The following is a 24,824-nucleotide window of genomic DNA, read 5'->3' on the forward strand; positions in this document are numbered from 1 at the left end:
TCATGGCTCTTCTCTGAACCTTCTCCAATTTATCAACATCCTTCTTGAATTGTGGGCAACAAAACTGGACACAACATTCAAGTGGCAGTCACCCCAGTGCCAAATACAGAAGTAAAATAACCTCTCTACTCTTACTCTTATGCATCCCATGATCACATTAGCTCCTTTGGCCATCACATCACAGTGGGAGCTCATGTCCAGCTGATTATCCACCACAACCTCCAAATCTTTTTCAGTTACTACTTCCCAGGATAAAGCCTCCCATTCTGTAAGCATGGCTTACATTCTTTGTTCCCATTTACGTATGTTTACATTTAGGCATATTAAAACATATATCATTTGCACCCAGTTTACCAAGCGATCTAGATCACTCTGAATTAGTGACCTGTCTTCATTATTTACCACTCCAGTTTTACCAATTTTTGTGTCTTCTGGCAACTTGATCAGAGACTATTTTATGTTTTTTTCCAGGTCACTGATAAGGATGTTAAATAGCATTGGGCCACGAAACAATCCCTGGAGGATCCGTCAAGAAACAAACTCGCTCAATGGTAATTCCCTGTTTACAGTTTTACTTGAGACCTATCAATTAGCCAGTTTTTAATCCATTTAATGTGTGCCATGTTAATTTTATATTGTTCTTTTTTAAATCAAAATGTCATGCAGTACCAAGTCAAACACCTTAAGAAGTCTAAAGTATACTCCATCAACATTACTTTTATCAACCAAACGTGTAGTCTCAAAAAAAAAAAAAATCAAGTTAGTTTGACATGTTTTATTTTTCCCATTAACCCCATTTTGATTTGCATTGATTACATTACCCTCATTTTGTTTTTTATTAATCGCATCCCATATCAGCCACTCCATTATCTTACCTGTGATCGATGTCAGGCTGACAGGCCTATAATGACCCATGTCATCCCATTTACCCTTTTTTACAACTGGCACAACATTAGAGTTCTTCCAATCTTCTGGAACTTCCCCTGTGCTCCAGGACATATTGCAAATCAACATTAATGGCCCAGCAAGCACCTCAGCCAGCTCTGTTAAAGCTCTTAGATGCAAGTTATTTGGACCTGCTGATTTAAAAACGTCTATCTGTACAAGCTTCTGTTTAACATCCTTCAAAGATACTAACAGAATGTTCTGTCATCACTCTGTGATGAGACTGCATCATATTTTCCCCCAAATACAGAATAGAAATATTTACTGAAGACTTCTGCATTATTGGTAATTCTACCATTTCCATCTAGTAATGAACCAAAACCATTGTAAGGATTAGTTTTTTTCCTAATACATTTTAAAAACGCCTTGTCCATAACTCTGCTGATCATAGATTTCCCCTTGCATCCCTTATCAAATTTCTAAAATTCCTACCTTCTAATTTATATTAATTACTAACAGCTTCCCCTTTCTTCCATTTTGTTTTATATATATATATTTTAATATTATTTTATTTTTACAGCTGCCTTCACTTCCTCTCTAAGGCAGGTAAGTTTTTTAATAAGCACAGCCTTCTTCCTCAATTGCAGCTTTTGTAGGCAGCTAGTAAGGTGGTCTTAAATAATTCCCCACTATCATTCACTTTTTTTTTTTTTTTTTTTTTTTTTAAAGTAAATTCTTCCTTAAGGGTGATTTGGCTCATAATTATTTTAAGATTTTTGAAATTGGCTCTGTTAGAGTACCAAGAATACGTATTACTGGTCTGGAATTTATTCTCCTTGCACATTATAAATGTGACCAAGTCATGATCACGGCTACCTAAGCTACCATTAACTTTTAGTTTTGTGATCAGTTCCTCTTTATCTGTTCGGACAAGGTCTAATATGAATTGCCCCATGTTGATTATAATAGTTTTTGAGTTAGGAATTTGCCATATATAACGTTTAGAAAGTCCAAGGATGTTTTAGCAGGGGCAGCATGACAACAGCATGTATCACTCAGTCAGAAGTCTCCCAGGATTTTCCTACATTATAGATGGGTGTGTAAGGAGGCAGTCAGCCTGGGCCTGTCAGTAAAACTACTGCCCATCTTCCCCCAACATGCACATGCAGCCACCCCGCACACAGAAAGACTCTTCTCGTGGTCTCTTTCAAAAGGGTTTATTAGAATAGATATTTACATCTATTGCAAATGGTTAATAGGCAGCAAGGGACAGAACCCCCCCACCCACCCCAGAATGGAGGGACAGCAAGGGACTAAGTCCTCACCTCCTCCCCCCCCCCCGCAAGCACGGGGCAGTGGGAAGTAGACCCCCCCAGCAGTGGGCAGCCCAGGGACTCGCAGACTGGCAGGATGACAGCCCTTCCCCACAGTGCTCAAACTCCATCCAGAGCAAGCAGGAATTGCCCACCCCTTGCAGGCTCCTCCCGTCCCTGTCCAGCAGGCCTGGCCCTGATCTCAGGACAGGCCCCTCTCACCCCACTCCCAGCCTCTCAGCAGCGTTCCACACATGGGATGAGGGACTCTGCAGCAGGACAAAGCCCTGGGGCATGGACAGACAGACAGTACCCTCACTGATGGGCCAGGGATCTCCCTCTTCCTCTTGGGCATAGCACCAGCACTGGTGTCTGCAGAGGGCTCTTCTAGCCCGTCTCTGGCAGAAGGTGGGACCAGGAGGTGGAGTCCTGAGGCAGAGGGAAGCAGTTTGCAGATGCAAGGCATCCTGCCCTAAAGCCGTAGGGCAGAGCGTGAGGCATGACAGCAAAGGGGGACTCAATCCACCCAGCTCAGAAGGGGCCTCTCCTTCACGTGGAGCAGCCAACACAGCCTCGTTCCAGAGCACACAAGAAATATCCTTCACCCCCAGTGGGTAACTGGGACAGGAGGCAGGGAAAGACACACAGCTCTTGCCTGCCCAGGGAGGCAATGCAGCAAGATGGGACAGAGGCTGGCTGGGAGTCTGACACCCCAGCTAGTTCTAGTTCCTGGTCTCCCCTGACAACTGGGGCTGCCCCGCCCTCTGTCTGTGCATTCATATGTACGTATGTGCCAGCTGGGGTGGCAGCTGGTGGTGTTTATGGCTGCCATAAATGGCTGGCTCTGCTCCCGCCACGGCCCTAGAATCAGGGAGAAGTCTCGGGGTGCTGGGAAGGGTTCCCAGATGGAAGCCCTGGGAGGGAGGCAATAGGACTGCAGCAGACTGTAAAGCAAACAGAAAAAGAAGCCAAGTGGGGCCCTTCGGCCCTCAACTTCCAGGAGACTGGTGCCCAGTGCCCTAGAGGCCCCAAAAGGAAGAAGGTCCAGCACCCTGCCATTCCCAGGCTCAGCCAGCACCACCCTCTGTGACTTTCTTGTGATTCTGGGCTGGAGTGTGCAGCGTCCTCTTACCCAGAGCTGCTTCTCACCCTGTGCTGGAGGGAGGCAGGACAGTGCCCAGCATCACATTGCTTTAGAGAGCAGCTCACACTCCCCTGGGGAGTCAGGCACACATGGTGTGGCAGGCTCCAAGCCGCTGTAGGGGGTGCAGCTGCTCTGCAATGCCCAGATTTCTCCCAGCAGCAGTGGAGGTTCCTCTATTATGGCTTTCTGAATGCAAGCTGGGATTGGGGATGCTTTATTGAGAACTGCTTAACAAGTATGTCCCCCGCTATCTTGAATCCAGGAGAAATACCTCACCTCTTTTTCCCCAGGAGGGAAGATCTTGGCCTTAGGTTACTAGCAGACCAAGGGCTACTGGCCACGTGACAGACAGGCCGTGGAGGTCACTATGCCAGGAGACGTATCACACCATTGTCAGAACCCAGGAGAAGATGGCATTTAGTGGGCAGCAGAGCCAGGCTGGTCAGGGTGCCCCGGAAGTTCTCTGAGCTCAACTTGGTGGTACTGGTAGGCAAGGCAGATGACTCCAGCATGGAGTAGACACCAATCTTGTTGGCCACGGTGCCGGTCACCACTTCACTGCCATAGAGGTCAAAGGCATGGATGGGGTCAGAAGCAGATTTATACTGGTGCAAAGGCTTCTGCTCCAGTTCCTTCCAGACAGTCAGGGAGTGATCAGAAGATGAGCTGATTAGCACACTGCTCTCTGCAGCCTGCGGGAGAGAAAGTGCCAGGGAATCAAGAGCCCCCCTGGCCTGACAGCCCAACCCTCCTGCCCCCAAAAAATAAGAAGAAACTGACTCTGCAAAGAGAAGTAGCAGCGCGTTCCCTCGCCAGGACACCTACAGCGTCTCTTGCTGGCAAGAACTTGTCAGTCCTAGACACCCACCCATCTCTTTCTATTCCAGGCCCTTGTGACAATGCAGCCATTACCCCACAGCTGAGTAGCCTGGCCCGAGACATTCCTCACTTGCGTGATCAAAGTCTGAGCTTGCAGGCTGGCAAGTGGTGCTCTCCCCTGGGATCATCTACGGTGTGCATCTCTGCCTCCCCTGCCAGCCTCCTCCATGCACATCAGGGAGCTTGCCCCTTGCTCTATCAGCCTGTCACCGTTACAGCGTGGGCAGCACTGCCAGACTCTCTCTTCCCCAGCCCCAATGTCCCCAAAGCACACCCCCGTTCAGGGATGGAGAACTGAGGGCTCAGCTCTGACTGCAGGACACACTGCGCTGAGGAGAGCAAAGGGCTGGGGCCGCTGCACTCTGGTTAGCGGGGCTGGTGAGAGAGTAAACAACCCACGCAGGTGAACTTTGTTTAACCTGAACTGGGTCAAGGACACACAAACCCCAGTGCTGCTCCCTGAGGGCAGGTAAATATGGACAAGAGTTACTCATTAGAATGAAGTCCTGAGCAGGGAGGGGCTGCTAACTTCAGCGGAGAGAGAGTAGCAGCCTCCCATTTTCCCCAGATCACGTGTCTTTGCCCTGCCCCTGGCAATGCAGCACACACACAGACCGGGATCTGCCGGCTTACGCACAGCATGAGCTAGCAACAGCCCCAGTCCCAAGGCAAAGGCCGGGCAAGGGAGGGGTGACTTTTAAAAAAACAGCCAAGAGCTGAAGAGACTTCTAAGGAATGGAGGAGAGAGGATGATGGGCATATCTACTCACCACCCTCGGAGTGCTGCAGGAGCCACCGGCCCCAGGATACACCACCACAGCCCTGCATCCCACATGCACACATCAGGCCTCACACAGCCAGCTCAGTCTTTAGAGCCATCTGTGGTCCCCAGCGTGCAGGGGCAGCCGTAGCTCCAGTCCTATTCCAGCCTCTTACCTTTATCTGCAGGATGTCTCCCTCGTGGGCCGGCCACCCCCTCAAGATGAGCCCAGTCCTGGTGTCCAACAGCACGATGAATCCCGAGGAGAAGCCAGCCATTACGCTGCGCCCATTGGGACTGACAGCCAAGCAGCGGATGAGGCCAGCACTCACGCCACTGGCCAGGCGGAACTCGTGCTATAGGAGACAGAGGCACCGGCAGTCCCAGTTACTGAGTGACAGGAGAGGATGCAGGGAGGGCCTGGACGCCACACCAGGCTCATCAGCCCCCGCCTTGTGGGTCCCCAGTCATGCATGGACTGGAGTAGCAATGACACTGGCCACACAAGCACCTTGGCGGTAGGCGCAGCTATGGAACGGATCAAAGAGAGGGTGACCCACAATGACTGGAGATAGCAAAGACCCCGGTACCTGTAATCCTGGCTTCCTGTGGTCAATGAAGCGCAGCACAGAGTCTGCGCTGGCCACAGAGATGCTGCTGTGGGGAGAGGGCATGGTGGTCACAGCAGTGATGGGAACTTTGCTGTCCAATGCCTCAAAGGTCCGGAGGAGTTTACCTTTGAAAAGAACAAGAAGCTCTCGGTGGGAAGGGGCCGGCTGACCGAGCAGCCTGCCTGCCTCACGGCAGCAGGGCAGGGCTGGCAAGTGCCACAGCTCAGAGCGCCATGGGCCACTGCTCCCGGAACCAAATGCAATCCCAGTCCTTGTGTGCAACTCATCCCTGCACAGCTGCAAGGACACCTATGCCGGCAAGAGGGAAGAGACACATCCTGCATACCCCCATTTAGAGCACAGACTGTAGGGAATCAGCTGGACCCAGGAACACAGGACACTTCTACCCCAGATCCTGCTGCTTCAGCGCAAGGGACCCGCTCTGTCCTACACGTTAGACTTTGCCGGGGGAGAAGGAGAACTGAACCACTGTCTGACTGCAGAGAGGCCCCAGCCAGCTGTTCCTCCTGCAGTGGAGAGGGGAGGGCAGGGCTTCCTATGAGAGCAGATGTACAGATTTGGTCTGGTCCTTCTCGATAAGAGAGTCAGCCAGTCTGCCCGGTACAGCTCAGCATTTCCCCATTCTCTTGGCTTCCCCCTTCTTCAAACACTGCATCAGCAGATGCCGGCTCACCTGTGAACTGGTCCCAGACATGCACAGTACCGTCGCAGCTCACCACCTGCTGTGGTGCCTCCAGCTGGCTCACGTAGAAGACAGATTTCTTGTGCTGAGCGTACGTGAGCCGCGGCTCTGTCTCACAGGTGCCATCACCACAGTTGTAGAGGGGCCAGAGGCGGACAGTTTTATCTTTGCTGCCGCTCAGGAAGAAGTCCTCACAGCTGAGTGGCGCCACACACTTGATGGCACCCGTGTGCCCCAGGAAACTCTGCAGTTTGATCTGGTGGAAGTGGAAGCGGGGGTCGTGCTGGCTGACTCCGATCTCATACTGCCAGTAGGCCAGCCAGTTCCCACACAGCATGTGGGCACTGCGGGGCAGATCCTGCTTCAGGGCATTCTCCTCGCTGGCAGAACTGGGGCAAAAGCCATCAGCTCTGGGGCTGAAGCAGAGTGAGCCAGAACTCTCCTGCTGGGTATCTACAGGGACCTGAATGCGGTTTCCCACCAGCACGCTCCCAAAGGTGCCTGAGTGACTGTCCTCACGGTGACTGGAAAAGGGGTCAGTGCCTCGAGCACCCTGGTCCAAGCAGGCTGCGCTCAGTGCCGGCTCCTGACTGACCAGAGGCAGGCTCTTGGGGTTCACATTCTCCAGGTACAAGTTGGCTAGTCTCCCAACCAGCGAGTGGTTAGGGACAATCATCCGGATAACATCACCTGAAAGTACAGAGCACAGCTCTGAGAGAACAAACCTCTCCCCAGCATCCCCTTCTCCCTTAACAGCAGCAGAGCAGCCAGCCTTCTTGTGGGCCAGGGCCCCCTCCAGACACCATCACTCACATGCCCATCCCAGTCAGAGAGGCAGGACAGCTTCCACCCCCTGCAGGCAGGGAAAGGCCCATGTCATCCTGAGGACTTATTCCTGGCTGTCAATGCTGCATTATGGTTCGAGGCTCACACGCAATGCAGATGCTGCACTTCAACCCCAGGCCAGGCATGTGCACAGAGTGCAGGACAGGGACTGTTAGCACAAGGCCCCAGCCGCAGAGATAAGGGAGCTGAAGCATACCTAGCAGACAGGAGAAGGGGATATAGGTGCTGTAGGCCATTTCTGGGCTAAAGACCTTCTGTAACTCTGCCAGCACGACTGGGTCGAGAGGCAGCATTCTGCCATCTGAGAAGGGCACCTCCAGCTCAGACATCTCACCGGGGCTCAGCGACTCTGACGTCAGACCCTGAACAAAAGACGACAGAGGATTTCCAGGGTGCATCCTGGGCTGGGGCAGGTAGGCAAGCCTGAGCACCAAGAGCTGCAATGTCCATGTGCCCACAGCCCCAGTGAAGCCATCGAGCATGACTAACCTGCTCCTGCAGTTCCTGTAGCAGTGAGAAAGCCCCAAAGAAGGTTCCTACGATGTCACTCAAGTGCTGCTGCACCATCTCCTGCCCAATCCGCAGGCAGATCAAGGCAATTAAACTAATGGTCTTAACACACAGGACAATGCGGGCCTGGGCACCACTAGGGAAACTGAAGAGAACACATCAGTCACCATCCCGCCCCACAGACCAACAGCATGCATCCACTTAGTGGTTCTTGCCCTGCAGGAAGATGGGGGAGAGAGCGCATTGTCAGGAGCTTTGGAGACATGAGCTCTGTATATGCGCTAAGTATTGGCACCAAGTAGGAGGATGGGGTGGAACGGCAGCATTAGCCCCCCCCCAGTTCTGAGCCCATTCCCACCCAAGAGAGCTTCACTTTCCAATCCCCACGCTTCAGAATGCACCAGTCAGAGGAAATGGTGGGTGGGGATGGCCCCTGAGGGAGGTGGCTCTCTATACGCACCCAATGGTGGGCGAGGTCAGGAAACCCAGTACTGGGAGCAGGACCTCCTGGCTGATCTTGGGGAGAATGTCCATCAGGGTGGTATCTGAAAGGCACACGATTATCTTCTGGGTCAGAGTCACCGCTGCCAGGAGCCCAGCCTCCTTCCGGCTGTTTAACCGGCCAACGCCAACCCCACTGCTAGGGGCAACCTGTAAGGCAGAAAGAAGAGTTGAGCAGCCTTAAGCTCTCTCCACTACCACCTCCCATCCCATGGTTACCAGCCTCCCTGTGCAGGTTGGACAAACTGCATACTGGAGCAGCTCCCAGGAAATTCATCCTTGTGCCTCTCACAGCCTGCAGAAGGAGGTTCCCAGCCCTGCTCAAGCACGGAGCCCAAAGCCCTCATCTGCCAGAGACACTGAACCAAGCAGGAGGGGAGAGTGGTGAAAACGAGGCATTTCAATGCCAGTGACCAGCACGATTCAGACAGTCTCTGCCTGCAGGACACACTTAGAGTCTGGAGTCTCAGTGGGGGAAACAGAGAGGCCAGGATCCCCGACCTGCCCCAGCCTTCAGTTTGCCCACAGCACAGACCTCAGCACCACCAGACCATGCCTGGACCTAGCAGAACATAATGGGAACCAGACTCCCCTGTAGGATTCAATGCCAGCTCCTGGCCTCATTCCAAGAGGTCAGCCCCGCATGCTCTGGAGCTGGAAGAGCAGCCTACACCCAGAACCTCAAAGGTCAGGCTTGCAACATTTCACTTGTGAAGACCTGGCTTGAGGCAGACTACAGCAGAGCTCCGGCCACAATTATGTTGAAAAGCTTTTTAATAATGCTAACACCAAAGGCATCCTTTCGAGAGCGTCCTCCCTGCTAACCCAGGCTCTTATCGGAGATGCAGGGCAGAGAAGTCACTGAAGGTGGTGAACAATTCTCAGTGGCAGCTTCTGATCACACGAGCTGTTTCTGTGCTCACGTCCCATGTCTTAACCCAGTACTGGGCACATTCCCCCTCTCAGACTAACCTGGGCTCTATCAAGCCCCTTCAAAAGCAGCTGGTGGGAGTGCCCCAGAGTTTCATCCCTCTGATATCTAGTTGCCAAACACCGTTCTGCAACAATAAGGCAGCAAATGGTCCCCCCACCTCCCACACACACACACACACACACACTCTCTCTCTCTCCCCTCCCCTCCCCCCCCCCCAAAACAATAAGCCAAAACAAATCAGCTGTCAGTTGCAATCAGAACTCCAGCTGCTGAGTGGAGAAATGCAGAATCCCCCCCAGGGCAGATGGATCAGAGAGATCTGGTTGGGGAAGAGGATTAAACTCTGAGATTCCCAGGCTCCTATGCTGACCACCTGCATGCAAAAGCTTCTTGAAAGTTTCCACTAAGTTTTTATTGAAAAATGGCCTTTTTTCAAAAACAAATATTTTCCACAAAAATACGATCAGCATTGTCAAAGTTTTTCCATGGACTGTTGTGCCTTCCCCACCCACAATTTTTATCAAAAGTGTTAGGAAAATAGTTACTGAAATTCTTCATGTAGCAAGAATCTGTATGTAGAAAAGCAACAATAACTGTTTAAAAGAGCAACCACTCTGTCTGTTTCAAACACTTCAAAACAAAACCAGTTTTGATGTTTTCTAAAATAAGTTTCCATTTTTTGATCCGCTCTACTGCACACTTTGCCAAATAAGCAACAGGAGCAACTAAAGATTTCAAACAAAGAAGCCCATAAATCTTGCCAATATTTCAGTACGCAATTGAAAGGCAGACTCCTTCAACCCCTCCTGGGCCTGTCCCATATGTACATGGTGCAGAACTCTTAAACTAGGGTTTCCCCAACAAATAAACCCTCCAATGCACCCATGGGCATCAGACAGAAAGTGGAAACTCACTCCTGGAAGAGGAAGTTCCTGCTCTGGCTGCATCAACAAAATGCTCCCCTGCCAATACCCAGACAAGCAGCAGCACAGTTGGGCATGGCTCAGTTTGCCACGCCCAGGATTAAACACAGCTGTCGCGTGTGCTCTGGAGATTAGCACCTCTCTCAGCAGTAGGATAAGTGCCTGTGCTATATATCATCCCTCCTGTGTGCCCGCAGCTCAGCATTTGATGCAGCTCAGCTCTCATTCCATCAGGCATGTGAACAGCTACAAGTAAAGGAGAGAGCAGGGATACTGACCAGGTAGCTGATGTAGGGCAGGTACTGATAGGTGAGGACAGGCTCTCCATACAGGTGTGCCATGTACATGAGACAGGCCAGGACTGGTTTGGACACCTGGTCCCCCAGGACTGGTCGCTTTTGGTAGATGTTTCCTGCATTCAGGGGACTGTTCTCTTCAGTACTTGGTACAAAGTGCTGTCTGGTAGGACCTGCCAGAGAGACGGCTCAGTGTGCTCAGACACATACTGCACTGAATCCCCAAGGTCACTTCCCCCCCTTCCCCCCAACACTCAGATGTGGGGCCTACCCACCCCCCACCAGGCACACCATGCAGGTAGAGCTGCACCCCGGCTGGCAGATGGCAGCATTCGCAGCAGATTGCTTTGGGGCACAGCCAGAGGAGCACAGACATTACCGATATAGCAGGATGTGAGGAGACGGAGCAGGTTCCTGGCAATGTAACGGGATGTCACAGTAGGGCCCAGTTTGGCCGACAGCCACCTCACCATCTTACAGGCTGTGTCTGCAAAACAAGCACAGAGTACAAGATGGAGCAATAATTGATCACGTTCATAAGCTTTCCAGACCCTGCCTGTGAGCCAGCGAGAGCCTCAGTTGTGCCAGGAGCCTCCCCCAGAGCTCCCCACATAGCTGGCTCCCGACCCGCAGCATGCCCTGGGCTTCCGTCAAGCACCCTGCCAACTGCATCAGCCAAGCAGCGACATCAGAACTCCGCCTACCGCCCTTTTAAAGTGTACATTGGATAGGCTCAGATTTGCTCTGCTCACCTTCCTAGACAATTCAGGAGCATCTCCAGAGCTGATTCTAAACGGGACTGGCTTCCCATCTCCCCCTCCCATTGCTGCATTGGATGCTCAACAAGTCTGACAGCCAGACAGTATCGAAGTGCAGCCCTTACCCAGGAGAATCGTCTGCTCTTTATCTTCAGAATGGTCCTGCAGGTCCTGCTCGTCCCCCTCCTCTGGGTCACTGTGCTCATCAGCCAGGGCGGTGTCCATGGGCGCGCCAGCGTCCGCTGACAGGGTGAGCTCTGTAACAACTGTGGCCTCCGCATCCTCCTCTTCCTCCTCCTCAGAGTCTTCGCTCTGCTTCAGGTCCTGGCTGCTGTCCACAGACTTCAGGCTACTCTTGTCCTTCTGGGAATCCCCATCGGCAGGCCTGTCCTCTCCCAGCGACGCTTCACTGGCACTGCTTTTGTCACTCAGCCGCCCCAGGCTAAGCAACTCCTGCTCCTGAGGCTGCAGGGAGTCGCTGACGTAGAAGCCGCTCTGGAAGTCCTCGTTTTCTGGCAGATCGGCCTGGTCATGGAAGCTGACTCCAGATGTGTAATCCAAAAGGTCGAGTGCCGTGGAGCCATGATCCACATCCATTTTGATCTCTTCCCCAAACGCACAGGAATCTGGGCTGCCTCCTCCACTCTCATCATCTTCTGCCGTTCCCAGAAGGGACTTGCTTTCTTCCTGGGAGCTCTCAACGCCAACAAGGATCTGCAGGATGTGAGCCAGCAGATTAGAGAGGAAGGACTGAAGCCCCAGACGCACCATTAACTGGGCCACAAAGCAGTCCGTGTACAGGTAAAACCGGCCATGGAGGCAGCAGGGATTCTCATATGCACCAATCAGGGGCTTGAGCAGGTACTTGTTCGCATTCTTGGGGCCCAAGGCTTTAGCTATGGGTTCAAACAGGTACCATGCAGTATACACGGCAGTGTTCTCCTCTGACATCAAAGATAAGATGAAGGGCAGCAGGATCTCCAAGCCTTCAGGAGTGATTTCACATAGGATCCCCTCCAGCTGCTGCCACAGCTGGAAAACGAGCTCCCGGCCCTGACTCTCGTCCTCCACTTTCTTTGACTGGTAGGTGAAAATGAACTTGTGCAGAGACGAGAAATAGGGAGGGAAAGGAACGATTGAGCTGAAAGGGCTAAGGAACTGCGAGGGGCTGGGTGGCGGGAGACCCTGGGAAACAGGTTTATACTCAAAGAGCTGGACTCTGTTCTTGTTCTTTAAACGACCCCTCTCAGGCATGTTCAGCTGCAGCAAAGTGTCCAGCACATGCTGGAGCGGGGCTGGGATCTCCTTTGCGTGATATCGGCAAAGATTACGAACGGCCAGAAACCGCTCCAGCAGGGATGCATCCGGCTTCAGAGTGCGAACCCTTGGTGCAAACACAATCTCCGCTATCAGAACTCCCAGGGCCTGCATGTCTCTCTGGAAAAGGTCTGAGAGGCCCATTGCTGATTCCGCCTGTGGCTGCTCCATCAGCTCCATCTCACTGTTTAAGCCTTTAACCATGAAGTTGTCCAGTTTCTCCAGCTCCTCCAGGGCCAGGACAGGATTAAAACCCTCAGGAAGCAGGATCTTCATCTTGTCCCTTTCAGCTTGATCCACAACACCAGGCTTACTCCTTCGACTAGGCCGGACACTTGAGGCTTTGCCTTCTGTAGGGTAGGCAGGGAGGTTGGAGGGCTGAGCTGAAGGTGTGCAGGGACAGGGCTGGTCGGAGGCTCCGCCAGCTGCAGGAATGGAATCCAGAGCTTCCGTGCCTTGCTCCAGATCATCCTCACCACTGATGGATTTGTCACCAGACCAGCTGGTTTCAGAGGGAGTGGCCTCCAAGACCAGCCCATTGACCCCATCACCCATCTGACCCGGGACATCCTCCAGGGCCGCTGTCTCTCTGGCATTCTGGAGAAGAGGCTGAGCAATGACGGGAGCGTCAGCAGGAACGTATGCAAGTCCCACCATGCGTCTGGGATGGGGCTGGTCAAAGAGCTGCACCACTCCATAGCTGGTCAGATGGGTGTGGTTGTCCACCAGATGGAGGCATACATTTTTCTCCTTGACCGCATCCTTCCCCAGCAGCTTGTAACCAAAAGTGAGGTCAATCCAGTAGTGAAGATCCTGAGAGACTTCCCTGCTCTCCAGCAGCATACGATGGATTTCAATGAACTCCTCATAGGAGTGGCACCAGGATGGCACATCCAGGTCAGGCATGTCAGAATGAATGGATTTAAAGATGGTGGGGTCTGTGTAGAACTCAGGGATACACTCATCTGGAGTCCAGCTCTGCATGCGCTCCATGCTGGCTGGATATTCATTTGGCTCCCACTGGGATCTCACATGACAGCAGAGCACAGCCTTGGGCGTCCTCCGGGCCGTGTAGACGTAGTAGGTGATGTCCGAGAGGACGTCGGAGATGTGGTGGGGCACGTGGAGCTGTTCTCCACTTGATCCTCCAGCTGCAAATGCCTGCTTGGTCATCTCGTATGTGAAGTCCAGCTGCTTGTCTCCTTTATTGAGACGGAACTTGGATTTCCTTAGGTCTCTGAACTTGCCATTTTTGGTTGTGAAATCCACCACCCAGGGGAGAACCGGGTGGTAGTTGGGGTCTCCCATTCTCCGTCCAGCCAGGCGGTTCAGCTGCATAAGGTAGTAGAAGTTGCTGACTCGCCCATGCACCCAATCCAGCACGAGGCCCCTGAGCTCTTTCTGGCAAGCTGTGCACCTAGCCTCCTTCCCAGTCCACTCCACAGCCCTGCTTTTCTCAGCCATTTGTTCTTCATCAGCTCTCCGATCCCTCTCTTCCTCTCTCTCATACTCACTGAAGTTAATTCTGAGCCGGCTGCACAGCTTCTCATCGACAGCCACATCGCAAAGGGAGAAGGGGCCACACGCCAGCCCCGCCTGGTGACAGGCCCTCATGGCCTGCAGAATATGGAAGAGGATGAAGAGGACCTTGGCATGGCTGTTGGTGAGCTTTGCAGGGCTGAAGGTCACAATGTCGTGCAAGCAATACTGCACGTATGGGTAGATGATGTACAGCAGGTTGGCTGACTCCAGAAGAGCTTCTGCTTGGAGGGTGTTTGGGCAGGAGGACATCCCCTTTGTGGCTGCAGCAGCTTCTCTGGCAGGAGAGGCACACTGGACACTCCTACCCACCTGGAGAAGAGGGCAGCCATAGAGCTTCTGAAGAGCCACTTTGAGCACGTCCAGGGCCTGCACCGTGCGCGGTGTGTGAGAATGACAGTACGGTTGCACATACAGGCGGTGAGCTCTATGCCACAAGTTTCTATAATTCTGGGAGGCAACATCCTGCATGAACCCATGGAGGGTTTCCAACCCCCTGGTCCGATCGTCCTGCGCACTGGAGTGCAGAGTCAGCGGATATGCCAGCTTCTCTTTCCTCAGACCATGGATTTCTACTCTGGTCCAGCCAGCAGGCAGCTTCTGCACAGAGTGCTGAAGGAAAGTCCTCACTTCCACCTCGCTCAGCCCCTCTGGTCGGGGGCATAGGCTGGGCAGCACCCTGCGCTCCTTCAGGCTCGCTAGCCACTTGACAGGGACAAAGGCAATGAGATGGGTCCCCTCCATGGCAGCAGCCAGCTGCCTGTGGTCAATATTCAGGTCTTTTTCCACGCTCCTAAGGAAGTGCTCCATGCTGGTAGGGCCCCCGGCAGCGTTCCGCCCCATTCCACAGCGCAGGTCTCTGCGGGAAACAGACACTGGAAATGAGACCTGCAGCTCTGGGGCTGCCAATCCACCCCTCCCCTGGAGCTCTGGACTGCCCTCAGTCACAGGGCAGGGCTGCATGCGCCCCAGCCCGGGCAGACAGTCTCATGCCAGCAGGAACTAGGCCGGAGGCGGCTGGCCCGGCCTTTGCCCGTGCCACAGCCTCCACACTGCTGTTTCTAGCACGCTAGTTCGAGTCCTGCCCGCCCGACCCGGCAGGGAGGCGGACTCCCAGCTGCAGTGCAGACATATGCCGAGGCCGAGCGCAGCGGGCAGCCCTGACCCGGTGCCTCCCCGCTCCGCTATGTGCGCCCCAGGGCGAGCGAGCCTGCCCCGTGGAGAGCGCCGTTAGCCCCGAGCGGAGCGGAGCAGCCCGCGGGCCAGCTGCTCACTGCCCGGCGAACCTGCAGGGAGGGAGCCGCACACCTGGCACCGCCCAGCCCCACACCCGGAGCGCGGCCGGGGCTCGGACAGCCCGGTGCGGTGCGGTGCGGAGCGGAGCTCCCCTCTCCTCCCCGGGCCGGGCCGGGCCGGGCGGGGGCAGAGAGCAGCGCGCCGCGGGGTGCCCCTAGGCGGGGGCGGGCGGAGAACAGCGGCCGGGGGACGTGGCCCCGCGCCGGCCCGGGGGTGCCCGGCGCAGACCCCCGCCGTCCGGTCCCCGCTCGAGCGCCAGCCTGGCTCACGGGTCCGGTCCGGTGCTGCCCTTACCTGGGGCGCGGCAAGGGGCTCCCCGGGCTGGGCCGGGCCGGGTCCGAGCCCTTAGCCCCTGCGGCGGGCGGGGGCGGCCCGGGGCCCGGCCATGTTGAGTCAGCTGATGCCGGTCACATGAGGCGGCTTCTGCGGGAAACAAACTCCACGTGGCGGCGGCCCCGCTCCGGGCCCGGCTCCGCCTCCGCCTCTGCCGGGCAGCCACGCAGCGGGCCGGGCCGGGCCGCGCCGCCGAGCGGGGGTCGCCCCGCACCGTGCCCAGAGGGAGCCGAGCCCCCCGGCCGCGGCTCTCCGAGTCCCGTCCCAGCCCTGCCCGCAGGGCTCCGAGGCCGGGGCCGGGCCCGTGGCTGCCGCTGCCTGTCGCGGTGTTTCTGGGGGAGAAGGGCCCAGCAACGCACCCGCGCTGGGAGCCGGAAGGGGGGGGGAGGTTTGTGCTCGTCCTTAGCTCTCGGGGGCCAGGCTGCTGCTGGGGAACGTGTCCCCCCATCCCCCCCAGCTCCGGGCCTGGCCCACGAGTCAGCCGAGCCGAGCCGAGCCGAGCATCCCAGGCCTGAGGTTCCAGTCCCGACTGTGTGATGCACACGGGCCGTTCCCAGCGGCCTGGGACGCTCACAGACATGCCAGCATTTCCCAGACCATGGGCGTGCCCTGCCCTGCCCGCAGATCCCGGCAGCCGCCCCTGCAGGCAGGGTCACGCTGAGGGGGGTGAGGCAGCGTGCTGTCCTCCGCAGTCATACCCGACAAACTCGTTTCTGGCACTGGACAGAAACAGGGCTGGCCAGCTTAAAGGGGGGTGAACGGCCTGCCTAGGCCCCACTCTCCCAGCAGGTGCATGGCATCCTCCTTTGGTCCGCGTCTGTGGACATCACCAGAGGGCTGCTGCACAGGTCTCCAAGGCATGGGGTTCACTGCATGTCTGGCCTTCCTCAAGGGGGTCAGAATCTTTTCATTCCCCAGCCTGCTCTGGGGAGGGGAGGGAGGGGAGGGGAGAGATGCAGCAGCCAGGACAGCTGTTAGGATGATGCTGTGCAGAGGAATGCTGCTGTGCAAATTGTTGCCTCAGTGCAGGCACTTGGGGCTACGCAGCTGTGAGCCAAACAGGGCCGGAAGTGGTCAAGTGACTACAGAAACAAGCAACAGGGGACACTGTGGCTTGCCTTTCCATCCACAACAAGGAAGTGGGGAGGTGAGATCAGAGTAAACAGCCAGAGGTCGCCCACGCAGCGCTGCAGTGCACCTGGGGCTGTCTTGCAGCCAGGCCCTGCAGTTTCAGTGCTGAGCTCCCCCCAAATACAGACTACTGAACCATCTGTGTCTTCCATGTTCTCCCTTCTCTGGGCCTTCCCCACCTCAGGCCTTTCTAAGCCTTTAATTTAGGGCAAATGAATACGAGGTGGACACTGAGCAGGGAAGGGAAGGAATCCTATCTGTCTCTTAGCGCTTTGAGACCTTCTGATGAAAGAAAGGTTTTTTTATTAGCTTCCCCTTTTGGAAGCGTTGACGAATGGCAGACAGTCTGATGCACAGGCATTTGCACAAGCAGCATAGGGCTGTGACACACTCCTACAGCTGCAGTGCCATGCTTTCAGCTAGGCTGCTTGTGCGTGGCACGGTCACGTGCCATGCTGTGTGCACAGAGCCCTTTTCACAAACAGTCGTTTCCACAGAGAAGCAATGGCTTATTTTCTCTCACCTTCACTAGGGACTTTTGGAGTGCTGGGAGCTGACCCTGTGGGACCTGGGACAGAGGCAGACCAAGTGGCGTGGCAGCTGTGCTGGGGTCTGTCTAGAGACCCAGAGAAAGAAGTAGAAGAAGAGAGAAAGCGGAAGCTGGGAGTGACTGTCACGAATCCGCTGCCTGCACCCACAGCATATCCTGTCAGCTCCCTGCTCAGGGCCTTGCAACCTTCACCGCTTCCCATTCACTTGTTACGTCAGCTTTAATGGGTAAGTGTTGGGGTTGTTAGTGCAAGAAAAGATTCCAGGGTAAACAGGCAGCATTCATTAACCCAGATGGCTCCCAGAGGAGGCAGTCTGCAGGGTCCCTCTGCGGGGGAGGGTCAGACACTGCATGATGTGAATGGCTTTTCATTTGTGGTGGGCTGAGTTCCTGGTGCTGAGACTGCAGCCCTCTGTGTCCGTCAGTCCCATCACACTCCCTCTCCCAGGCCTCTTAAGGGTCGGGATGCAGTTTTCCTTTCTTTGCCACGCAGCCTCCCAGTGTACGAGGCCCTGCTCGGCTGGGTCTGGCACTGTGGCCCCAGGCGCCCAAGCTTTTCCTCTGGCTGCACCTGTTCTCATGGATATTGATAAAGGGATTTGTGCAGCTTCTGCTGAATACATTATTTGTGGGGGTGAAACAAACTTCAAAGCAGCAGGAAGGTCAGTGAAGAAACAAGGGACAAAACAGGCTGTAAATCAGCATGATGTGTCATGCTGGGGAAGCCCATGTACCAGTATAGACCCCCAGGGCAATTGGCATCTGCAGGAAGTGGTGTGGGATGACCTGCCCTTGGGTATCTGACTGCCTTATATGGTGACCAGGGTAGGAGGCACTGGAGAGGCCCTTTAGCTCATCCTGCACCTGCAGTGTTATTCCTTGGGGACAGTTCCGCTTGTGATCAGTGTATGGCCTGCAGCAAGAGATCAGTAGCTCTTGGTGGTTGTATTCCTGTCGCCTCACTGCAGATGCTGTTCTCATTCACGTTCCACACAAAGCTGCGTTCAGCTCGCCTAGCACAGCACTCGCAGACCAGGGAAAGCCAGTGACCACATGCGCCCTTCACTCAGTCTTGGAGTGTGTCTGCCGTAGGGCGCTCGCACACATTCCCAGGCCAAACAATAGAGCCTAACCGGTGAGTGCTACAAAAGCCATCTGTGTGCTGTGGGCTGGCCTGGACTCTGACGGGGAGGGCTCCAGGCTGTGAGTGACTGTTAGGTACTCTTGGAGTCAGGCCTTTGCCTTGTGGGTGAAGGGCTTTAATTGCTGGGAGCAGTCTAGGTTTGTTTGTTGGCCGGACTATCACATGCTTGGGAGGTGAGGCCAGATGGGCTCTCCTGGGGAATGTAAGGAGCGGTCCTGGCGGATGGTGGGGCAGACACTGCTTCTTGCTGTGCCCTGTGTCCGCACTAGACAGTCTTGTCTTGTCTCGGTGGAGCTGCGGGCAGGACTGGCCTGAGACAGTCAGGGTTCATCCGCCAGCGCACAGCTCGGGCCAGGATCCGGCAGAGAATTTCTGGAGGAACAGACCATTCTCCTGGCATCCATGTGGCCCATCTCTGCAGAGAGGGCTCGTGTTGCTGCTGAGAGGAGTGGCAGTGGGGCCTGTGCTAGCAGGGGCCAGTCGTCTGCTGTCACGCTTCTGCGAGGTGGTGTGAGGGCTGAGCCGGCGGGGGACATGGGGCAGGTCCTCTCAGCATCACTGAGCCTCTGTCTCGGCTCCCATCAGAAAACCAGGTTCCTCCCTCCGAGGCACAGACTGCTCTGAGCTGCAGAGCCCCTTGGACAGCCTCATCCTCTGTCCCCTGCCCAGGGCTGCCCCACAGCCTGCCCACCTGCAACGTCTCTCTCCCACCCTGTGCCCAGGACTGCCCTGCTTCAGGCCTCTGAAAATGCCACAGAGAGCAGCAACTGTCCTTTGCTTTGGACGACCTGGGCTCTTTCCCCAGGTTCCCTTGTGCTTGCCCGCTCGCAGAGGGCGGGGGTTGTTCTCACCACTGTGCCCAGAGGGGTAGGTGCAGAGCAGTGAGCTCCAGCCTGCCCCAGAAGCTGAGTGCTTCTCCCCACAGCAGCCCTCACACACACACACACCCATTCCTCATTCCCCGCCCCGCACCCGAAGGTTAGTCTTTAATGCATCATCTCTGGGCTCTGTGGTTCTCTCTCTGCTTCTGGGACTGACGGAAACTGCAGCAGCTCCTCCCTCCCCGCTGCTTTTTCACACACCCAGCCCCCCCCACCCTCTTTCTACCAAAGCAGAAGATTGAAGTTTGCCATGCTAGAAACCTGCCCTGCCTGGAAGGAAGTCTGCTGGGGAAGTGTGGCCAGCAGGACCCCTTTGGCTCAGCTCCTTCCTCTCCCTGTGGCTGTGTGGAGTGGGGACCCATGACCCAAGAAGACTCTGTCCTGGCCATGCTGCCATGGACCGGGGTGCTGGGCTCTCTTCTGCTGCTCATCCTGCTTTGGGTTCGGGTGTGGGTTCGGAAGGCAAAAATGCCCAGCAGCCCTGGGTCCCAGCTGTTCTGCAAGCCCTCTGCACTGGCTGCCTACCTGGAGACCCAGTGCCAGAGCCTGAAAGGCTTCTGCGAAGCCAGCTGGCCCTGGAGGGCTCTCCCCTCCCTGCAGACACTGGTCAGCGGGATGGGACCCCTGGATAGTGGGGTGCATTTTGTAAGGACCTATCTGCAGCTGAGCGATGAGGGGTTGGTGGCACTGGACTGGGCAGTGGGGCCAGCACAACAGAAGAGGAGGCAAACATCCAGCTCCTGCAGTGCACCGGTCCTGCTGCTTGTCCCCAGCTCCTTCGGGAAGGTCACCCGCAACATCAGCAAGGTAACAAGGGGTGGGCTGTGTCAGCGATAAGCAACGGGAACCACCCCCAAGCTCCAATCCTGGCTCTGCCACTGACTTGCCGAGGGACCTTGGGCCACTTCCCCTCCCTGCACCTCAGTTTTCCCCTTTATAGAGACAGGAACCATGGCCCTGACCCCCTCCTGGCTGGGGCGAGGATTCACAGCTACAGCCGAGAATTTCCTTAGACTGGCGCAGAGATGGAGTCAGTCCCTGCCCAAAGGGCAGAGCAGTGGGGCAGAAGTGGCTGTTTGGGAAGCGTTGTGTCCCGTTTGGGGGGCTGCGGGAGGGTCAGTGCTGTGCCTGGCTGGAGAACAGTGGGTCACGTGGGGTTTGCAGCTCGGAAGCTGCTTAGGGAATTGCTGCCTAGCCCTCTCCGCACACACACCAGTGGGGCAGGCTGTTCCCAGCAGGAGCTGCACAGCTCCGGACTGTCTTGCCGCTGCCCTGAGGCAGGGGCTCTGTAACGGGAGCTGTGTACAAACTCTAAAATGCCCCCTTCCTTTCCAGCCGTGTGTTCCTTACCCCGCCCCGAAGGAGGCCCCTGGGGATCCCTGGGAACATCTGATTTAGTGCTACGGAAATGTCTTCCTCTACCAGGTTTATCCCCCGTCCTCCCACAAGCCTACTGAGCCCAGTCGCCCTTCTGCTCTGCTGCAGCCGCCGACGCTGAATCTGCAGAGAAGACTGGATTCTCTTGAGCTTTGGGCAGAGAGACATGAGTCTTTCTGGGCTTCCTTAACCTCTCTTGACCTTACCAGAAATGAGCCTTACCGCGGGCTCGCTGATGCCAGCTCTCAGCCCTCAGTCTTTGAGTGCCGTTCGACCAGCACATTCAACCCCAGTCCAGAGACGTTCCCAGCCACTCCAGTCTCAGGGTCGGAAAATGGGAAGCCTTGGACTCCCTTCACTGTCCAGTGCAGCAGAGTCCAGGTTGCCCCCGTGGTGGCACCACACCCAGTGCAGTACGGGCTGTTAGCTTCACCCCATAACAGAGGATTTATCCCAGTCAGAGGGGCTAGAGACGGCAACGTGACTGTGAGGTGCTGGCGCGGAGATCAGAGGCACTGATAGCCCCAAGTGCTCTGAACATCCCGCCCGAGACGCCGGCAAGAGCCTGCAGCTCCCGTTGGGTTCTGTGGGCATGGTGTGCCCCGGGACCCTGGGAATCAGCCCTAGGTGGCTCTGGGGGGATGGGCAGAGATGGGCACCCAAAAGCTGGAACCCAAATTAGTGAGCACGGCCAGAAAGCTAGGCCTGAATATGGGGCGCTGAGCCAGTGTGGCCGGGGATAAGGACGCTGAGGAAAGGGAGAACTAGGGAAATGTTCCAGGCAGTGCTGTCAGTCCTGAGCTGAGGAACAGCTTCCTAAGAGAAGAGGGGAGACTCGTGGCCTGGGTCCTTTCAAATAACCCTTCCTAGAGCCGTGGTTAATAGACACTGATCATGAGGACTGGTCAGGGGTTAGCTTGGGTTTCGTCTGTGTCCGAATCTCTGAGCCACCAGCTGGTAGAGCAGCTTCGGGGTGGGGCCCCCAGGACAGACAGGTTCCCTTCCCTGCTGTGTCCTGGGTGCTCTCAGTGACTCTTCTCTGGCTCTAGCTGTGTCACTTGGCGCTCCGTCACGGATACCATCCTGTTGTCTTTAACCGCCGCGGCCAGAACGGCTGCCCCCTGAGCACCACCCTGCTTCAGCCCTATGGGGATCCTGCTGACCTGCAAGAAGCCGTCCGGTACATCTGCTCCCGGTACCCAGGGGCCCTGCTCTTTGCGGTGGGGGAGAGCACCGGGGCAGGGCTCCTGTTCTCATACCTGGGAGAATGTGGTTCCTCTAGCCACGTGACAGCTGCTGGCTGCATCTCCCCCATCTTTGGCCCTCGGGAATGGTTTGAAGCTCGGTGCCCCTGGCTATGGCAGCAGCTCTTGCTCATGTACCAGAAGACGTGGCTCAGCCGGTGAGTGACTAGTCTGGGGAGCTGTCTGGGGTGGAGACGGAGAGCATGTAGTGATGAAGTGCAGCAGGATCTGAAGCAATGATCACAGCCCTTCCGATCAGACTCTAGCCATCTGTGCCCCAGCTCCACCATGCTGCTGCTCTCTTGAGTGCAGCCTTGCAGTGCAGTGAGGGGTCCCAGTGGCTTTGCCTTTGTCTCATGGACCCATGTGAGACCCTGTAGGATCAGCAGGCAGGGGACAGAGCTAGTGGCCCTTGGTGCCGTGGGCACAGTCATGGTTAGCATGAATGTACCCCTGGGGGAGGTGGATGAAGGGAGAAGGTCTTTTCTGTCCCAGATAGAGCCAGCATGAAATGGGCCATTCAGCTCTTAGCTGCCCCATGCTCCATCAATGAACCTGCCCCTGCCCTGGCCCTTCCCAGTGCAGACAGCTGCCCCCTCCCTGTTCTTCTGCTAGGGCTCTAACCAGCGTCTGTCTCTCCAGGTTTGCCACGGTGCTAGGGGAGGTGCTGCCCCTGGATGAATTCTTTGGGGGCCAGTCTCTGAGGGAGCTGGAGGAGGCCTTGTTCTGCCAGGCCCAGACCTGGGACTCGTACTGGGAGAGGAACGACCCCCTCCGGGATGTGGATGAGGTGGCAGTTCCAGTGCTGTGCATCTGCAGCCGAGATGACCCCGTGTGTGGGGACCCCAGGAACACGTTGCCCTTTGAGCTGTTTGAGACAAACCCCTACTTCTTCCTGCTGCTCACCCAGGGAGGCGGACACTGTGGCTTCCTCAAGGATGGCCTGTGTGGTGCCTTCTGGAGCCATGAGGTACTGCTGGAATTCTTCCACGCCACTATGGATTTCCTCCTCACAGAGGACAGATTGCAGGGCCAGGCCAAGAAGAGCAGGACCAGGCCAGTGCTGAAGGTCACCCAGGGCATAACTGGCTGCAGGCAGGAGTCCTCCTGCCCCCACAGCATCCCTGACATTTACAGCTGGCAGCGCTCCTACACCCACTGACAGCTGTTCATCTGGAGGAAGTTCTGCTGACCTTCCCAGAGAGCTCAGGATCAGCAGCAGCACCTGCATGGTGTCTGAGTAACAATGACAGCTGGGCTACACCGGACCCACCCCCCGTGCGCTCACGGGGCTCCAGGATTTGCACACTTAATGCTGAGACTGTAACAAGAAAACATTATTTCAGTGAACTGATCCTGCTAGCGAATAACTGCAGCGGACAGAGAGGTGGTACATGCTGGTCAGGTGTCCAAGTCCAGGTGTGTCATGTCAGAAGTGGGGGTTGTGTCCTGGCTGTTGTAATGTGTGAGGTGGTTTCCAGGTGCAGTGATCTGGCAGGCTCTGTGGTGATGTCCAGCGCTAGACAGATGAGGCTCAGGTGCTGTGCTGCAGCAGAGCAGAGGGGGGTGAATGATTATTACTTATTTTCTAGCACCCAAAGTTGTGCGGGGGCTTCATGGAAGACCTACAAAGACACAGTCCCTGCTGCAGTGAGCATATCTCTAGGGTTTTCATGTCTCCAAATGCAAATGGAGGTAGCTGAGAGTAGGGAGGAAGGCCGGGGTTGTGGCAGAATGATCGGGGTCACTCAGGGTCATTGCCTGTGCAGATTTTACTGTTACTGTTACTTTTTGCCACGTCTCTATAAAAAGTAAGGCTGATAAAGTTCTAGGTCAGTAACTGGCATTGATTTCCGAACTGGTACAGGGCTGGGTGATGTGGTGCTAAAGGCTCCTGGGTCCTCAGCTGTAATGCACCCTGGGGTGTCGTCGTACCACAGCGCTGTGCACAGGAGCACTAACTGGCATTCTTCATGAATGAAACGTGATCAGAGGAAAAGATGCTTGCAATGTAGTTTAAGCTGAAAGACTGGTAGAGTCACTTATTCACAGACACGTGCACACGCAGACATTCACACGTGCCCAGAGATGCACACAAATGCTCAGCTAATGTGACGCTCACCACGCAGCGCCGCCAGCCAACATAGCTCTATCGCCACAAGACGCCACAAGGACACTTTCCTCCTCTGTAACGAAGACTGGCATGTTGTAAGTCCAGCATGACCCCTGGCAGGTGCGGTGTTTCCCGTTGCAAATGGAGCTGCCATGTTTCCATGTAGCAGGATCCCCATGGGGGTAGAGGTAAGGTTGTCTGGGTGTGTCGTGTGGAAAGCAAGAGCTGCAAGGGATGTCTTTTGGATCAGCAAGCAGGGCCATGGAAAGCAAGGGACTTGCGGTCCAGTACAAGACCGCCTGGGCCAATAACACAGATTCAGTGGCAGGAGGAAAACTAACCAAGAATCTGACTGCCTGACCTCAAGAAACTCTCACTGAGGCCCACTCCCAGGCCAACTGCGCTGAAGCCTGGCTTCGGGAGCAGTAAAGCCTGGAGAATCAGATGTAGAGCCCTCCCATAGACTGTCAGTGCTGCATCTCGGCTTCCTGAGGGATGGGTGCCTGGGGCCGTGAATTACCCTCCTTTTGCTGCACTTTCAGGCCTTGTGTTTCATCGTCACCTAGATTCCTGCTTTGCTGAATGCCCCCTGGTGACGGCGTCTTCCAGCATTCCAGCAACACAGTGAATGGGAAAAAGGTGTCTGGGAAAGAGAGATGGGCTCAAGGATCAGCAAGCTGGTGCTTCCCAACTGGCTGCCTGTGGTGCCCCAGAATCTGTTCTTTCATGTTACTTCCCACCAGGCTCTAGCCTTTATTGTTGTGAGGGAAACCCTCCACGTGTGCTGTAAGTACATGGTGTAGCAACGCCTGCCTGAGCCTGCCAGCAGCTCTGAG

The 24,824-nt window shown here is 55.6% G+C and overlaps 3 protein-coding genes across 3 annotated transcripts in view; 2 read left to right on the forward strand and 1 right to left on the reverse strand.

Moving 5' to 3' along the window:
• Nucleotides 1-4,734, forward strand: part of SMYD4 (SET and MYND domain containing 4) — a 41,477-nt gene extending 36,743 nt beyond the window's left edge. The window contains exons 12-14 of the transcript XR_010923238.1: nucleotides 472-551; nucleotides 1,466-1,491; nucleotides 4,230-4,734. The gene's annotated coding sequence lies outside the window, so the exon portion shown is untranslated. The remainder of the gene's footprint in view (nucleotides 1-471; nucleotides 552-1,465; nucleotides 1,492-4,229) is intronic.
• On the reverse strand, nucleotides 2,275-15,711 carry WDR81 (WD repeat domain 81). Its single transcript, XM_067565985.1, has 11 exons — nucleotides 15,510-15,711; nucleotides 11,189-14,778; nucleotides 10,685-10,792; nucleotides 10,288-10,478; nucleotides 8,112-8,302; nucleotides 7,631-7,796; nucleotides 7,338-7,503; nucleotides 6,287-6,985; nucleotides 5,572-5,717; nucleotides 5,158-5,337; nucleotides 2,275-4,034 (listed from the first exon to the last, which is right to left on the reverse strand). The coding sequence occupies exons 2-11, from the start codon at nucleotides 14,760-14,762 to the stop codon at nucleotides 3,708-3,710; spliced, it is 5,748 nt and encodes a 1,915-aa protein (XP_067422086.1). The 5' UTR covers nucleotides 14,763-14,778; nucleotides 15,510-15,711; the 3' UTR covers nucleotides 2,275-3,707.
• A 954-nt stretch (nucleotides 15,712-16,665) lies between these two features.
• LOC137164933 (protein ABHD15-like) lies at nucleotides 16,666-24,722 on the forward strand. The gene is made up of 4 exons (XM_067565988.1): nucleotides 16,666-17,456; nucleotides 18,198-20,061; nucleotides 21,681-22,033; nucleotides 22,518-24,722. Exons 2-4 carry the CDS (start codon nucleotides 19,615-19,617, stop codon nucleotides 23,035-23,037), a joined length of 1,320 nt encoding a protein of 439 aa, XP_067422089.1. The 5' UTR covers nucleotides 16,666-17,456; nucleotides 18,198-19,614; the 3' UTR covers nucleotides 23,038-24,722.
• Nucleotides 24,723-24,824: the final 102 nt, after the last annotated feature.

This window comes from Emydura macquarii, unplaced genomic scaffold, assembly GCF_026122565.2.
Source record: "Emydura macquarii macquarii isolate MOO-44397 ecotype Brisbane River unplaced genomic scaffold, CSIRO-AGI_Emac_v2 contig_2699, whole genome shotgun sequence".
NCBI classification, from domain to species: Eukaryota; Metazoa; Chordata; order Testudines; family Chelidae; genus Emydura; species Emydura macquarii.

What these genes read in the sequence shown, in the direction of transcription:
- WDR81 (XM_067565985.1), bottom strand. Translation starts at nt 14,762, where the DNA reads ATGGGGCGGAACGCTGCCGGGGGCCCTACCAGCATGGAGCACTTCCTT. An exon ending in CCTCACATCCTGCTATATCG is followed by an intron (nt 10,479 to 10,684) that starts GTAATGTCTGTG and finishes TCTCTCTGGCAG; the next exon opens with GTCCTACCAGACAGCACTTT. An exon ending in TGTCTGGGACCAGTTCACAG is followed by an intron (nt 5,718 to 6,286) that starts GTGAGCCGGCAT and finishes TTCTTTTCAAAG; the next exon opens with GTAAACTCCTCCGGACCTTT.
- LOC137164933 (XM_067565988.1), top strand. Translation starts at nt 19,615, where the DNA reads ATGACCCAAGAAGACTCTGTCCTGGCCATGCTGCCATGGACCGGGGTG. An exon ending in TCACCCGCAACATCAGCAAG is followed by an intron (nt 20,062 to 21,680) that starts GTAACAAGGGGT and finishes CTCTGGCTCTAG; the next exon opens with CTGTGTCACTTGGCGCTCCG. An exon ending in CAGAAGACGTGGCTCAGCCG is followed by an intron (nt 22,034 to 22,517) that starts GTGAGTGACTAG and finishes CTGTCTCTCCAG; the next exon opens with GTTTGCCACGGTGCTAGGGG.